The sequence below is a fragment of the Notechis scutatus genome, chromosome Z (assembly GCF_049901735.1).
Source record: "Notechis scutatus isolate UNSWTSFEM ecotype Mainland chromosome Z, rNotScu1.2, whole genome shotgun sequence".
Lineage (NCBI taxonomy): Eukaryota > Metazoa > Chordata > Lepidosauria > Squamata > Elapidae > Notechis > Notechis scutatus.
In genome coordinates this window covers 23,898,020-23,913,847 of record NC_142025.1, presented here as the reverse complement: position 1 = coordinate 23,913,847, position 15,828 = coordinate 23,898,020, and the positions used below count along the sequence as shown (strand labels likewise).

General features: G+C 43.3%; 1 protein-coding gene across 6 annotated transcripts in view; it reads right to left on the bottom strand.

Annotated features, from left to right (window-relative positions):
• The window catches only part of CMC1 (C-X9-C motif containing 1), a 136,334-nt gene that overhangs the window by 107,531 nt on the left and 12,975 nt on the right, over positions 1–15,828 (bottom strand). For 5 of the 6 annotated variants that reach the window (XR_015745658.1, XM_087945638.1, XM_026686586.2 and 2 more), the window contains one exon: positions 12,986–13,078. Coding sequence is in view for 5 of the 6 variants with exons in the window: in XM_087945638.1 (XP_087801764.1) it covers positions 12,986–13,078 (93 nt within the window). In the remaining variant the exon portion in view is untranslated. Of the gene's footprint in view, positions 1–11,842; positions 12,130–12,985; positions 13,079–15,828 lie in introns of those variants that run through there. The other variant, XM_087945639.1, reaches the window with a different exon arrangement.

The following is a 15,828-nucleotide window of genomic DNA, read 5'->3' as shown; positions in this document are numbered from 1 at the left end:
CAGGTACTGATGAAAAGGTGATTAAAAAACTATGGATATTTATTAGAAATTAAACTAGAAGAACAAGTTAAAGAAACTATGATTGCTTGGGGGAAGAACTTTGGATATGGGATTGATTTAGAGAAATGGCAAAAATTGTGGTCTCAAAATTATAAAATGACAATGTCAACAGCTTATAAAGAAAATTTGTATAAGATGTTTTACAGGTGGCATTTTCCCCCGACAAGAATAGCAAGAATGTTCAAGAATAAATCCGAAAAATGTTGGAAATGTCATCAGACACCTGGCTCATATTACCTTATGTGGTGGACTTGTGCGGACGCTAAAAAATACTGGACTAAAGTCCACATGTGGTTGGAAAAATGACAAAAAAAAACATATAGATTTGAAACGAGATATTTTTATTGGGAATTTTACCTGAAACATATAGTAAAGATTTGAAATACCTGATTGTAAATGTATTAACAGCGGCTAGGATTGTATTTGCTAAAAACTGGAATAATGAGAAAATACCATCGCAGAAGGAAACCATTAAGAAAATATTGGAATGTGCTGAAATGAGTAGATTGACATTTGAAATTAGAGAACAAGAGGATAAACAATTTTATAAAATTTGGGACCTTTTCTATCAATGGTTAGATAATAAAATACAGTAATGAAATATGTAGATTTTTAGAAAATAATAAATATATAGAGATGTACTTTTTTATTATATCTACAAAATGTTTTTAGGATAGATTTGAGAGGATAATATGAAGTTATATAATAAACTAAGTAAATTATGGTTATCTCGTAAAATATGAATGAATAAATCTAGTCAAATGATTGATTAATAATGATATTAGGGTATTTAATTTTTGATTGATAATATGAGCTTTTATGTAATGTAACTGTAATTGAAGACTACGAAATGGATGCACAAAATGATTTGTAAACCAACCGGCACACTGTTTGTATATCTATGGAAGAAAGTTTGATGTTTTTTATGTTTTGTTTGTTTATGTTTGTTTTTAAAAACCAATAAAATTTAAAAAAAAAAATTAATGCATGATATCATTTCCCCCAGGAGCTTGGAAAGTGTAGCCAGGGGCACCCTGTGTTTAGAGTTTAGATGCCCAATTAACTCCCTGAAACTATCCTGATGTTCCTTGGATAAGGACACCTTGCAGGAAATGGTATCTATTACAACTCCCAGATGGAGTAGAGAATTGGTGGGAGTAAAGTGGCTTTCGGCCTCATTGACAGAGAAGCCATGCTCTTGGAGCACCTGAATGGTGATTTCCAAATCCTCTGTTGCTTGAGATGGGGAGGATGACTGGACCAGTATATCATCCAGGTAATACTGGACTCTTATTGGGATTGCCCTAAGATGGGCTGCCAGGGCTGCCAACAGTTTTGTAAATGTTCTGGGGACTGAAGAAAACCCAAAGGGCAAGGTCCTGTATTGATAATGCCTCCCATTATAGCAGAACCTGAGGAATTGTCTACGGGCTGGAAGAATGGGGACATGAAGGTAGGCCTCCATTAAATCTATGGAGGTCAGGAAATCCCCTTTCCTAATTCCCTACAGAATGGATTGGAGACAATGCATCTTAAACCGCTTGTATTTTACCTGGAGGTTAAAACGCTTCAAGTCCAGAATTGCCCTCCACCCTAACGAGGCTTTTGGGATTACAAACAAGATGGAATAAACTACCATGCTCTGTTGGTCCTCAGACACCGGCTGAGTAGCCTGGATTTCCAGCAGGTGTTGAATAGCTGTTTCCATTAGGACCTTTCTCTCTCTATTGCTTAGAGACAGGACAAGGAATAAAAAACCTCGGGGGTATAGAGAGGAATTCTATAGAAAGGCCCAAACGGGCCGTTTCCAGGTGTCTGTGATTACTTCCTCCCAATGCCTGGCAAACAAGGCCAGACGGCCCCCAATGGGAGGGTTGACATCAGATTTATCTGGGGCATTGCAAGGGATGACCCCCAGTCCCTCGAAAGGGCCGCTTATTGTTGAATGGGTGATTTATAGCTGTCCTGTCCTGGGGTTGCTCCTGCCTGGGGACGAAAGGCCTCTGGGTCCTAGAGAACCCCTGCTCCTGCTTCAGGGGTCCTATAATAGGAGCGTCTGACATAGGGTGTTGATCTGAATTCACCCCTTCTGGATCTGAGGACCTTACCTTTGTCTTTGGAGTCCACCAGCACCTTGTCCAGGGCTTCTCCAAACATATTCTCCCCCTTAAAGGGGGCAGTGGCCAACCTCCACTCATGTCTCATATCAGCCTGCCATTGTCTTAGCCAGAGCAGGTGAAGAGAGGTCACAGTCCCCTCTATTGCCCTAGATGCAAATTTGGCCACACTATGGGTGGCATCAGCTGAAAATTCCACTGCTGCTAATAGCTTGTTTAAATGTTGGTGAGACCTGACATCGTCCAGTGGAATTCTCTCTTGTAGCTCTTGAAACCAGATGAGAGAGACAGGCCCTGTTAAAAATAGATGTGGCCGTGGAGGCCTTCACTGCCCATGCTGCTGACAGGTATGTTCTCTGCAATGTTTATTCAACACCCCCCCCCCCCCATGTCCTCTGCTTTCAACGAGTCCTCAGGCTCCCCAGGAATATCAGTGTTGGCTTGCAGGACCGCAACTGGGGCGTCGACAGCGGGCACTTCCAGGGCCTTGGAGAGATCACCTCCCACGTTGAATATCTTCTTGCCCAGGGAGGAAGGGCTTGGACCCGACCCAAAGGATGACCACTGCCTTTGGATGACTGTGGTGAACCTCCTTGGCGCAGGGATGACATCAGCTGTTACTGGTTTTTCGGAAAAAAGTGGGTCATTGGGGTCTTCAGAAGGGTCTGTAGGCTCCTGTGGTTCAGGAACCAAGCCCCGTCCTGTGGCTTTTTTAGCCTTGAAGAGGAGCGACCTGAATATGGCTGGTTGGAACAGGCCTGGCATAGAGATTTGGTCGTCGTTTAGGCCTTCATCATCTGAGTAATTTCTGTCCATCAGTCAGATGTCAGATGGGATGAGTGGGAGCTTTCAGCAGGAGCATATATCCCTGGTCCTGAATGCAGGGAAAGATCATCCTCATGAGACCTGTGTCTCCTACTATGTCTGGAGGATGAAATTGAAACCTCTGAAGGTGAATACCTGGTCTGCTTCAAGACAGCTGACACACCTTGCTTTACTGCCTCAGTTAAAAGTGCCTGCATATTAATCTGGAATTCAGGTTCCTGCCCCCTGACTGGTCTAAGTCCAGCTGACATGGGAGTAAACATGGCCTCAGGGGCCAGTCTGGGTCTCTGGGCTGTAACTGGCAGTTACCCTGTTTTGCTGGGCAAACTGAAAAGAAATTTCTTCTCTCAGAAGCTTCAAGAGGCTCTTGCAGCAAAATCTGCTCTTCAGCTCCCCTTGTGGCTGCTTCTGTTACTATACTCCTGTCAGTATGCAGCTGCCTATCTCCTCTTAATAACAGTCGCTCCTCATTTAGGTGGGAAGCTGTGCTGGGCACCATTTCTGAAGAAGTTTGGGCCACTTCTTTTCCTCTAGCCCACAACTTGTCAAGAGCCTCATCCCTATGGCGCTCATCCTGCTCAGCTGCCTTGGAGCTTTTTTTGAGCCCCTGCAGCTCTGTCCTTTGGCTTGGGGCTATTATATGAAGACATCTGGTCTGGGGCTGCTGGGCTTAGAGAGCGTGACGGCCTGCGAGCCGTCTCCTCCACTCTCCTGACCACGCGGAAGCATTCTGTGGTAATTCTGCCATTTTCTATGCCCATGTTTTAAACCGTATTTTCCATAACTTTTACCTATGGCTTCCCTGGCTCTGTTCTAGCCCAAATACTACTCTACTTACCTGACTCATTATGTAAAAGTTTTTTTTCCTCCTTTGTTTGGTGTCTTCTGCCCCTTTAATGCTGCCATGTTAGTATGGCATCTGCGGAGGCCGGTTCAAGCTGCGGAGAGCCTTACCAAGCCAAAGTGCGGGGAAACAGTGTGGATGGAGTTTCTACACATCTCCCACAAAAAACACTATGTAGATCGGCCCTCAGCCGATCCGTTGTCTGACGGCCTGGGCCAAAGACCCGACCGCACTGTCTTTGACAGCTGTCAAACGAGTAGACCAGTTCCCAGTTGAATTTTTTTTTCCAATTAGATTGATTTAAATTTTTGGTTCTTTTAGAACAATTTAACACATCATCCAGCTAGCTGACTGAGTCAATTTCTGAGAGGACCCTAGCAACAGAGGGAATGTCCTCAAAGATTTGAAAGACTCAGTCCAATCAGCAAACGGTGACTGATTACCCAATCCTGAATGCTATCTCCACCACAATAGAGAATTCTATCAGCCTGTGCCCTGCTTCATTTTGTACTCCAGGGTCAAACTTTACAGTTATCTTTTGACTTCCTACTTTAGTATTCCAATCCCCCATGATAATAAGGACATAATTTGTTTGTGTTGATTCTATAAGATTCTGTAGGACTTCATAGAACCGGTCAATTTCATCCTCTTCAGCACCAGTGGTTGGGGCATAGACTTGGGACTACTGTGATATTGAATGGTTTGCCTTGGATTCAAACTGAGATCATTCTGTCATTTTGGGGATGTATCCCAGTATTGCTTTTCATACTCTTTTATTGACTATGAAGGCTACTTCATTTCTTCTGGGGGATTCTTGCCCACAGTAGTATACCTGATGGTGATCTGAATTAGAGTCACCCATTTTTGTCCATTTTGGTTTGCTGATTCCTAAGATGTCAATGTTTAGTCTTATCATCTCTTGTTTGACCATGTCCAACTTGCCTTGATTCATTTACATTCCAGGTTCCTATGGAATCTAGATTTTTACAGCATCGGACTTTCCTTTCACCACCAGATGCATCCACAGCTGAGCGTCCTTTCGATTTTGGCCCAGTCGCTTCACTCTTTCTGGCACTACTAATACTAATCCTCTGCTCTTCCCCAGTAGCATATTGACACCTTGCAGCCTGATCCAGTGATACCAGGTTTTCAAAGTCTGATAGTCATTTATCAAGAACCTTAGTATCTGTTTTTACTTGCCTCGCAAATAACAATTGAGTCAAACTTTCATCTTTAATAAAGCATACATAAGTAAGAAGCAAAGATTCATTACCTGGCAAATTCATCCAGCTGTAATGCAAAGTCTGTTGTCCATAGTATGCTGCACAATACATCTTCCACATTCTCAGCCACTTCATCTATGCATCTTTGCACTTAATTGTTGCTGAGAGGTATTGTCTTAATTATATCATGTGGTGACTTATGCAAAACAGTACTCAGATCCTCACTGGCTGGTAGGATGAGTTCTTCACCAATAGCATGTGGCTTTCCAGACTTAGCAATCAGTAATGAAATTTTGTGTGATGCACGTAAACCATCAGTGTTTTGTTGGGAAAAATTGTAAAACATGCGTGACAGTGTTGGGTGCTTTTGAAATTTGTCACGAAGTGATTGAAAAAAAGTTAGGTTCTTGTCTGCCTTGTCAGGATGTGCCTTCTTCAAACGTTCGCTCACTCTGGAAGGCTTTATTGCCTCAGTAGAAAATACTTTTTCACATAGTAGGCACTGTGGCAGCTGCTGGTTTGATGGTGCTGGTATAAATCCATACTTCAGATATTCCACACTATATTGTCTACATTTCTTCTTTGATTTTTCTGCTTCTGCCATTTATGCTCTGAAAATCAGAATACTTACAATATGTGTGTGTTCACATCTGATTTGAAAAGTTAGTTGCAGTGGTGGGGGGAATGGTAGTAACCTGCTTTTTTAATTTAAAAAAAAAAATAGGGAAAGTTTGCCGAGCCAGGCAAAACAGAGCAGCACACACGAGGCTTAGCGTGGCTGCCAACGTACACAGTATGCGCAGGCGCAGGTGGTGATGGGGCGAGCCGGGCCGGAACCGGAAATGCTCAGCTGACTGGTGGCCGAGAAGAGCCCCAGGCAGAATTGCTCCCTGTGAGGAGCCCACCTCCAGCACTCCTCTGCCACTCCCCTTGCCTCTTAGCATTCCCCTGCCACCCCCTGCCTCTTAGCACCCCCCTAAGTCATCCCACCTCCCCCCAGGGGCCAGTACCGCCCACTTTGGGAACCGCAATCTAAACCTTCTAAACTAAAACTCTAAGTGCTCTTTAACTGTGGCTATTTAAATATTTTAATCGTAATCTTATTACTAATCATACCTAATTTTTCATGAGCCTTTCTAGAACTTGTCTAAGAACGTAACTATGCTGAAATATTTCCAGACACCACTTTAAGTGGTGACTAAATCTTTCATTATAGAGGAATTTTTGTAGTATTTCAGTTTTTTGCAGATAAAATTCCTCTTCCTGTTAAATTTGTTTGCATGAATAGAGGTCTGCCAAATTATCTGAAAAGCACCTATTAGAAGTGAGTTAGCCTCTTCTTTTTTACACTGGCAATATTTATTGTGACAGGAAAAGAACTACTGTAGTTAACAATACAGAAGTTATAAAACAGGCCAAAGAAGTACAACATGGTCCTAATTCTAATAGATAATACAATTTGCTTTTGTTTTCTATTATAAAAAATACCCTACTCTAAAACGTATCACTGTTTTTTTTCTAATTACAGTCTTACAAGATTATGTTCATGAACACGGATATTTTCTGTCAGATCACATATTAAAGCACTATGAATTTTTCTACAGCTATATGTTTGCATTATGAATTGTCTGACATTTAAATCTATATATATAAAAGTGAAATACCACTTCACACATCATCACAAAATTTTCAGAACCATAAAGCCTACAAACTTGAAATTTGACACATATGTTCCTCTTGGCTTTTAGGTGCTTATTAAGAAAGGTTTTTTCAAAATGACCATCAGAGCATTAGTATTTTGTATATTATTATTAACATGCTCACGCTAAGGAGTTCTCATGTCCCTCTCCACCTGAAAAGAAATCTGTTCCAAATGCAAAACCCAAGCAGAGAAGTTTCAGTTTCAGAGCACCAAACAGCTTTAGCCATGCCCAGGATCCTTGCTGTCTCCTTCTTGCTCACACAGCAATTACTGTTTCAGTTTCCAAACAGCCTCACACACTGACAGGACACTAGCCAGACGAATACTGATGGATGCTGGTAGGCAGAGGCAGAATTTCCCCCCTTATATTCCTCCCCAAAAACAAAGCCCGACCACATAGTTTCACAGTGAAGCACGGGTATCGAGCTAGTGATAGTATATATTTATTATATAGAAAGAACTAATTATACTTATACAGATCTACACATCTAAGCTAATCGTAAGACAGCCTTGTCATTAAGGAACTATTTCATGTATTGGATCTTCTTCCCTTAAATGAATGCTTTCAGCTTTTCTACCTTCTGTTTCTCACAAAATAAGGCCGGGCCTTATTTTATTTTGACCTCGAAAAACGGCTAGGCCATCTTTTCGGGGTGACTTAATTCCCCCCTGCATCCTTGGGCGGGCGGCGACAGCTTGGATTGGGCATTGGTGGGGCACTTTGCATCGGGAGACCTTCCGCCACTGTTGCTTTTCCTTTTCCCTGTGCTGCTGCGGCGTTTAGAGCAACGCTGCGGCATTTGGCGCAGCCACGCGCAGCCAGCCAGGGCTCGTCCCTGCAACCGGAGCCCTGCGGAGACACTTGGCTTCAGGCGCTCCTGTCGCCGCCTTCCCTTGGCCTTCGAACGCAAAGCCAATTCTTTTAAAAATGACGCTCTACTACCGGTACAACAAAGCCTCCCCTGCCCGAGAGGGCAGCCCAACCCCCCGTGGGGAGGCAAATCTCCTGGGGACGCAGCGCAGGATCGCCCACCCTGGGAGAAGCGCCCAGCCACCATTCCTGCCTGGTGCCAGGCAGAGTGGAAGAGCTTCACCTGGGGCACCCAGCGCAGCTGATAGGCGGGCCCTCCTGCCCGGCGGCAGAGCTCTCGCCAAGGCAGCGAGCGCCTCCCCGCCAGGCCCTCCACTCATCCCACCAGGGCTGCACCAGAGCTGCGCCAGAGCCGTGCAGGCTGGGCAGAGCCAGGAAAGCGAGCCGTGGATGCGCGCCTGCCTGCCAACCGAAAGAGCCAGGCTGACCTGAGCTTGGCTTCCTTCCCAAGTCCCTCCAGCCCAAACCCAAAGGGGCCATTGGGAGAGGCCGCCCGAGGCAGTGATAGCGCCTACCCATCCGTGGACAGGGAGACAAGGCGACGGCCTGCGCCGCGTCCTCCTCCGAGCTGAGCCCTGCCAAGTGAGCGCCTCTGCCCAATGCCTGTGCCGCTGCAGCGTTTGGAGCTGCTGGCGCATTTGGACATGCATGGGGATGGGGACGAGCTGGGTAAGGGGTGGAAAGGACGGGCGGTTTTGGGCTCTCTCCACCGGACCCGCCAGCCAGGGAAGCAGCGCTGCCGTCGCCTCGCCTCCCTGTCCACAGACGGGTGGGCGCTATCATTGCCTCGGGCAGCCTCTCCCAGTGGCCCCTTCGCGTTCGGGCTGGAGGGACTTGGGAAGGAAGCCAAGCTCAGGTTGGCCCGGCTCTTTCGTCTGGCAGGCAGGCACGCACCCGCGGCTTGCTTTCCCGGCTCTGCCCAGCCCACACGGCTCTGGCGCGGCCCTGGCAGGATGAGCGGAGGGCCCGGTGGGGAGGCGCTCGCTGCCTTGGCGAGAGCTCCACCGCCAGGCAGGAAGGCCTGCCAGTCAGCTGCGTTGGGCATCCCAGGCGAAGCTCTTCGTGCTCTGCCTGGCGCCAGGCAGGGATGGTGGCTGGGCGCTTCTCTGGGGTGGGCTGATCCTGAGCTGCGGCCCCGGGAGATTCGCCTCACCATGTGGGGTTGGGCTGCCCTCTCAGGCAGGGGAGGCTTTGTTGTACCAGTAGTAGGACGTCGTTTTTAAAAGAATTGGCTTTGCCTTCGAAGGCGAAGGGAAGGCGGCGACAGGAACGCCTGAAGCCGAGTGTCTCCGCCGGACTCCGGTTGCAGGGAGGAGCCCTGGCTGGCCGCGCGTGGCTGCGCCAAATGCTGGCAGCATGGGGAAAAGGGACAGCAACGGTGGCGGAAAGTCTCCCAATACAAAGTGCCCCACCAATGCCGAAGTCAACGCAGGCAGCACCATATCCCGGTATGCAACAAAAGTACTTCCTAACGGCAAGCCCCCCCGCCATTCCCCCTCATTTTGCATGTTTAATATAGGCCTTAATTTGGGGGGAGGGGCTTAATTTGATTTTATGCCTATAAAACATGCTGGGACTTCCTATTGGGGGAGGCCGTATGGTTGGAGAAACATGGTATTCTCTCTTGTTGACAGGACTTAGGTAAGTTTGTAAATTTTACAACATTTTATTTCCTTTACACTAAACTACAAAGCATATGGGCAGTTGCTCCATATAATGACAGTTTAGAAATGGGAATCTTATGCTGTTTTTAAAGCACTCTCATTCCCTCAGCTATCATAGATAATTATAAATAATTTATAATTTATTTTTATTCAATAACCATTGTAAATATATGGAAGACTAGAAAGACTTGAGCCAGGCAAACCCATACTACTAATTCAAGGTCATTCAAATTTAGAATTCTAATAGTGATAATTGTTAATACCTTATCTTGGCAATTAGCATATACTGTTCGTTACAAAATGAACAAAAACAAACAAGACATCTGACCTAAAGCAGCTCTTTCCTTTCCCTTCTGCAAGCAAACATATGTTCTAGCTGGAATAGAAATTTTATCCTTCTCTAATTATTAAAGTATGCAAAATGACTAATTTTCATAGCCCTACACTATGTCCATCTGCGTCCCGTTTTAATGTAGAATGCAATACTATTTCCAGAATCATTTCACCTAACCTGAAACTATAAAGTGTTGATTAATGCTATTTTTTATTCTTTTTCTAGTGCATGTGTCCATTAATGTATGTCAGAACAGGAATCACTGTATTTTAGGTTCATCGTCCTAGACAGATGATTGTATTTCTCAACTTCCAAAATCTTCATCTAACAAGTAGAGAAGACTGCCCCTATACTTTCAGGAACTATGGAAACAGCTATACAGATCCACAGATTCCCAGAGCGAGTGACAGTATATAATTGAGTGGGAAAAATAGTGTGACTGTCCAGTACAAGCACTGGTTATTTTGTCTTTTGACTTTGCCCCACCCAATCAGGGTGTATTTGCTGCCAACATCTGATTCTCTTCTCACCAATAATGGTTCAAAAAGAAGGCCAAAAGAAAGAAAATATTTTCTCCCTTCCACTGTTGAAGAAATACAAACCTTGCATCAGGATCCGACAATAAATCTAGAGAGAGACTTAAGCTTTTGGAGGCAATTATTAGTTTACAATCCCTCAACACACATATTACAATTACAATTGTGGGCTTAAAATAATAATTTGGATATATTAATAATACCCAATACCAAAGAAAACAAGTTCATGGCTTAAATAAAAGGACTAGGTTTCAAAAGAGGAAGAATGAACAGAGCATAATGGATAGGCCCATCTCAGATGATAATTAGGCTTTAAAGAAATGCTGCCAGGGAAGGCTTGATTTGATTACATAAAAAAGAAATCTGACTTCAAATATCACTCTCATCTCGTTATTTACAGCACCTAAAAATGGGAGAGAGAAAACGGGTGTTTTCTTCCTCTATCTTACAATACTTTATCCCACAACTTCAATGTTTTTTTCTTTTCTTTAACTTACTGGAGGCTGGAAGAATTGGTAAAAGATCAGATTATGACTGCATTCTGATAATAAACAGAACCAATAGAAGTTTGTTTTGTTATAATATCAATCTCTAGTTTTAGCTGCAATTTAAAAAGTTACCAACATAAAAAATCCTTTAATCTACTAAATATAATATTGCACAATTATTATTTTGTATTATCTTCCATGAATGAAGACAAATGGATCCCATATTATCTTTTCCCATAATGTCTTCTAGACTTCATTTTTCAATCTGACATCCCAATTAACATCCCCATGAATAAATGTGCTCCATGGTCATTTTTATACAAATTTAGTCTATTCAGATGTTCCAGATCAGTGGTCGCCAACTGGTGGACCGCGGCCCACCAGTGGTCCGCGGCCCACTGGTTGGTGACCACTGATCTGAAAAGAAAATTTTGGTGGTCCACAGAGAAATGTCACCCCCAAAAGCACCCCCCAAAGCAATTAATCCAGGCTGTGTGGGAACACAAGGCTTGCGCCATTTGCATTGCAAACAACATGGTGTAATGAGGGGAGGGGGAAAGGGCAGAAGGGGAGAACTTGCCCACTCGCCCCACGCACCTTGCCTGGCTATAGGGCTGCATCTTTCTGCTTCTTCCTTCTGCTTTGGGCTGCACGCAAGGAAAGCAGCAAAAGTCTTTCTTTCTCTCTCCCAAACACTGCCAGAAATGAGTCTTTCTGCAAGGCATCCTGCTCCAAGAGGCTGCACTGGCAAAGACTCATTTCTGGCAGAGAAAAAAAGACTTCTGCTGCTTCTGCTGCTTCCTTGCATGAAGCCAAAAGTCTCTTTCTCTCTCTCTCTCCCCCTGAGAATGGAGCTGGAGATGGTACTCTGCGATCCCAAATAATGATCGATCGGTAGGAAAACAGAGTGGAGAATTTTCCTGCAGACCAGAAGCCAGCAAGGAAACGGCAGAAAAGAGGAAAGGAGCCCTAAAAAAAAAGGGAGGAGAAAGGACACCAAAGTGTGTGGGGGGGGATGACTCCCCAAGGAAGAAGGCAAGCTCAGAGCGGTAGAGGCTGCTCTTACCAGCAGCAGTCTGAGAGGGATGAGGCAAGGGAATAAGGAAAAATGACCATGCAAAGTGCCCAGGCAGCGCATCGCAGCTGCTGGACAAGCAGACAAAGTCCCATCCATTGCCATTGCTGCTGCTTTTTCACTCTCACTTCCAGAGAGCGCTTCTGCCACCATTGAGCAGCCCAGTGCTTGCTCCGCCACTGTGCCTGGATTGATCTGGTCACACACACGCACACGTGCTCTGCCTCTCGGCCCAAGTTAGGAATCCTCCCCAAATGCCCCACGTTGACAAAGAAGGCATGGCTGGTTTGACTGGAGAAATTGCTTCATGGCTTTTCCCTCCTTTCTTTCTCCGCTCTCTGGCCTGCCCTATGGAAGGACTCTCACAGCCATGGAGCAGACCGGTGGCCCCTACAATGGGGTTGCAACTTTGTCGGAAGAGCCATTGGCCAAGAAGGTAGGGAAACAAAGACCCGGGCAGGGTTTTTAGGGTTTTGCTTTCCAGTTCTCTAGAAACTCAGATGCGGCTTCGGTGGCAAGCCTGGCAGCTGTATGTATCCCAAGAACATGTCCTCCTCCTCCCAAAATCTAAAAAAGCAGGGGTTCTGAGCTAGTAAAATCGGTGTTTAAGTGAAGTTCAGAAGCCTGTCTATATCAACTGTCATCCAGACCAGGATCTCCAACCTTGGCAACTTTAAGCCTGGCGGAGTTCAACTCCCAGAATACCCCAGCCAGCTTTCTTAGTGATCCATGGAATTTAAAATTATGAGTTTGCTGGTCCCTGAGGTCCAAAAGGTTGGCGACTCCTGTTCCAGATTGATATATCAATTGGAACTGATACTGAAGTATGCATTTTTAGAATGCTATTCACAACTCCAAATCCACGCCCAGGTACCCATTCATATGTTATAAACACATGCACTAACAATGCATCTCCTAGATAAAATACATTGTGTGCATACAAATATAGGTTGATATTTAATTAGATGGTTGATTCTCAAATGGAAATGCTGGTATGCAGTTTTGATTGGAAAACTAAGATTTTGAAGAATTCACTACTCTCAGTGAACTGTAACCTTAGTTACAAATAAGCAAATTATTTTGACAAATTATATAAACCTATCATCATCTTAAATAATAATGAATTTGCAGTACACATAGATTTACTGCTACTGTGGCAATCTGATCAGGAAAGGAAACCTTAAAAAATTAAAATTCAGGTCACGTAAATTCTTAGATTTGATATCTAGTTGAATTTCACTCTCACCTTTCACTTGTTCAGAACACAGCTCCTTGGCTTTGTCTTTCATTATTTTTGGAATCAAAATATCCTTTTCTACATGTCTGAGCTTTGGTTCCTCTGCAAGAAAAAATATACATAATATTTCCAACCATAGATAAAAGTCACAGCTGAATTCATAGATTAAGATGCAACATGTGAAGTCCAAAATTCTGAACAAGAAATAATATAATTTCTATTATGGAGTTTTAAGCTATTTTTAATTAATCATAACTTTCTTTTAGCAATTCAGAAGTTTCACTGAGATTTTACTACTCATATATTTGTAAATAATATATCCAAGAAGGCCACTGGCTAGGATAATCCCATTTTATCTGCATACAAATTCTGATTTCACTATATCTAAGCAGCAAGCAATATCTGAACTCTGACCTTGCCAGTCAAACTCTACTGCAATACACTAATCAGTGTATCACTTAGGTTCATGATTATTCACAAATAACAGGGTTTTCAGAACTATAATCCAATAAATATATTAAAAAGGTGATATAAAAACAACTATTTTAATTAAATACAATGCAAAGCATTACTCAGACCATTTCCATTATTTTAGCTAATCTGATACAAGCAGAAGCATGTATTGTAACATTTGAAGCTATTACTTACTGAAGGGAAGGCTGAAAAAAATTAACTGAGGAGAGCAACAGCAGTCACAACTCTCTTTTAGTTTCCAAACCTATAGTGCAGGAGACCAGAAAAACTTCTTTTCATGACCACTAGTAATGCCTTTAGCTGCTTCAAAATCTAGGAATTGAAGTTCCTTACTATATAGAAGACACCACTTGATAAAAGCAGCCTTAAAGGCTCTCTCATATCAAATCAAAATGTCAACATCTGTTGAGCTCTGACTTAAAAAGACAGATTATTCCTGACTAAGAGTACATTTCCAGACAGAAATCTATTACCTGCTACCTGTTTCTTTAACTGAAGACCACAGCAATAGGAAGACTCTAAAGCTGTCTCCATTATGTAAACATTTGCTCTATTTTAATGCAAAGTACTCCCCCTTTAAAACAAACAGAATATAATGTAAATTTCAGCTTATGATTCACTGGGATAAATGAAAAGATAAACTATGCAAAACATTATTTCTTTTATTTTTATTTTTTTAAAAAATCAACTGATCATATAAGAATGAGCTGGGAAACGATAGATTTGGATCAGTACATATAGAATTTCAAGTCAGTCTCATTTTAAACTAATTTATAAGAAATTTATATGGCATTCTTTAGAAAAAAAAATCCATTGTATCAGATAATAATACTTTGTTTCCTCCTCTTTTAGCACATTGCATTTTTATCTGGATTAATATTAGGCTGCATTTGAATAAAGTAGGAATGTTGACTCACTTCTGAAAATTGAAAAAAGTCTTCACTTGCTTTGGAACATTTTAAAAGGATAGAAAAGTTACTACAGTGAGATAAAAGTAGGCCCAGATAGAAAACAGCTATTCACTTCACGTCTACCGAGGTTAACCCCAAGAATGCATGGAGAGAGGAATGGTCAGACCGTTTCTTGCACCTTGACCATTAGTTATTTTTCTCTACCAAATTATTGTATTTTAATTTGGCTCGCTCTGTCTGGACAAAACTGAACAGAATTAGATGTCACACTGGAAAAAGTGCCTCTCTGCCTTGTGTCAATGGAGCTGGAAGGATTCCCCTGTTGCAACTGTGGGGATAATATGCAAATTATTAAATATATTGTGCAAAACTGCCCACGACATGCATTTTCTGGTTCCTTAGAAGATCTGCATGAAGCAACACCAGAAGTGATTGCCTAGATAGCTGAACTGGATATCCAGTTATAATGCCACTGCTGTACCTCTGTAGAAATTTTGTATACAATTAATATAATAACAGAATTGGAAGGGACCTTTGGAGGTCTTCTAGTCCAGAGTCGCCAACCTTTTGAACCTCAGGGACCACCAAACTCATACTTTTAAATACTTTTAAGGACCACTAATATGGTTTAAAAAAAATGATATATTTAATATAAAATTTGTAATTCTTTATATTAAATATAACTTTAATATTTAAAAAAATAATTGTGTGTGTGTGCTCATTTAATTATAACAAAATCGTAACTAATAACTGTGAAGCAGAGTGAAGGGAAAGGAGGGTCCTCTCTCATCCTTTGGACGGAAAGAGGGAGGATTTAATACTACTGGGATTCAAAAGAAACCACATGGTACCTGGAGGCTGGGAAGATCTGGACGGGGAGGAACTGGCTCCCTCTCAAATGGAAGTAAAGCAGAGCCGCCCCTAATCTGGTCTCCTTTCATTTAATATCTCCCCCAAGTCAGAGGAAACCTCTCCCTCCTTTGCCAGATGTGGCTGCCTGTAGTTGGGGGAGGGAAGGAGAGCTGGAAGCACTGAGGAAGACGGGCTCCTAATAACCAGGCAATGCGCTCCCTTTCAGCCTCCACACAAGAGGACTCCCCGAGGCGAAGCTCCAGGTTTCTCCTGCCACTTCCAAGCAGAGAACAGTCCCTTCCTATGTGGAGGCCGAAGGGGGAGGGATGTTGAGCCCAGAAAAGCTCAAGTTCTCGCCTGTACAAACAGGCTGGTTATTAGGACCCCGTCTTTTTCTGTACTCCTTTGGTCTGGGCATTTGGTCTTCCCCCCGCCCCATGCCAAAGGAAAGCCAGCCGGGCTTCTCCTTCCCTCCTACCCTTCTCTCTGCTCCCTTCCCCTCACTCAATCTTACTTCGGGACAGAGGAAAGCGCGCTGGAAACATATGTTGGCATTTCCAACACGCATTTCTCTGGTGCTTACCTGCAATTCTTTGTGTTTCTCCAAGCCTGGCT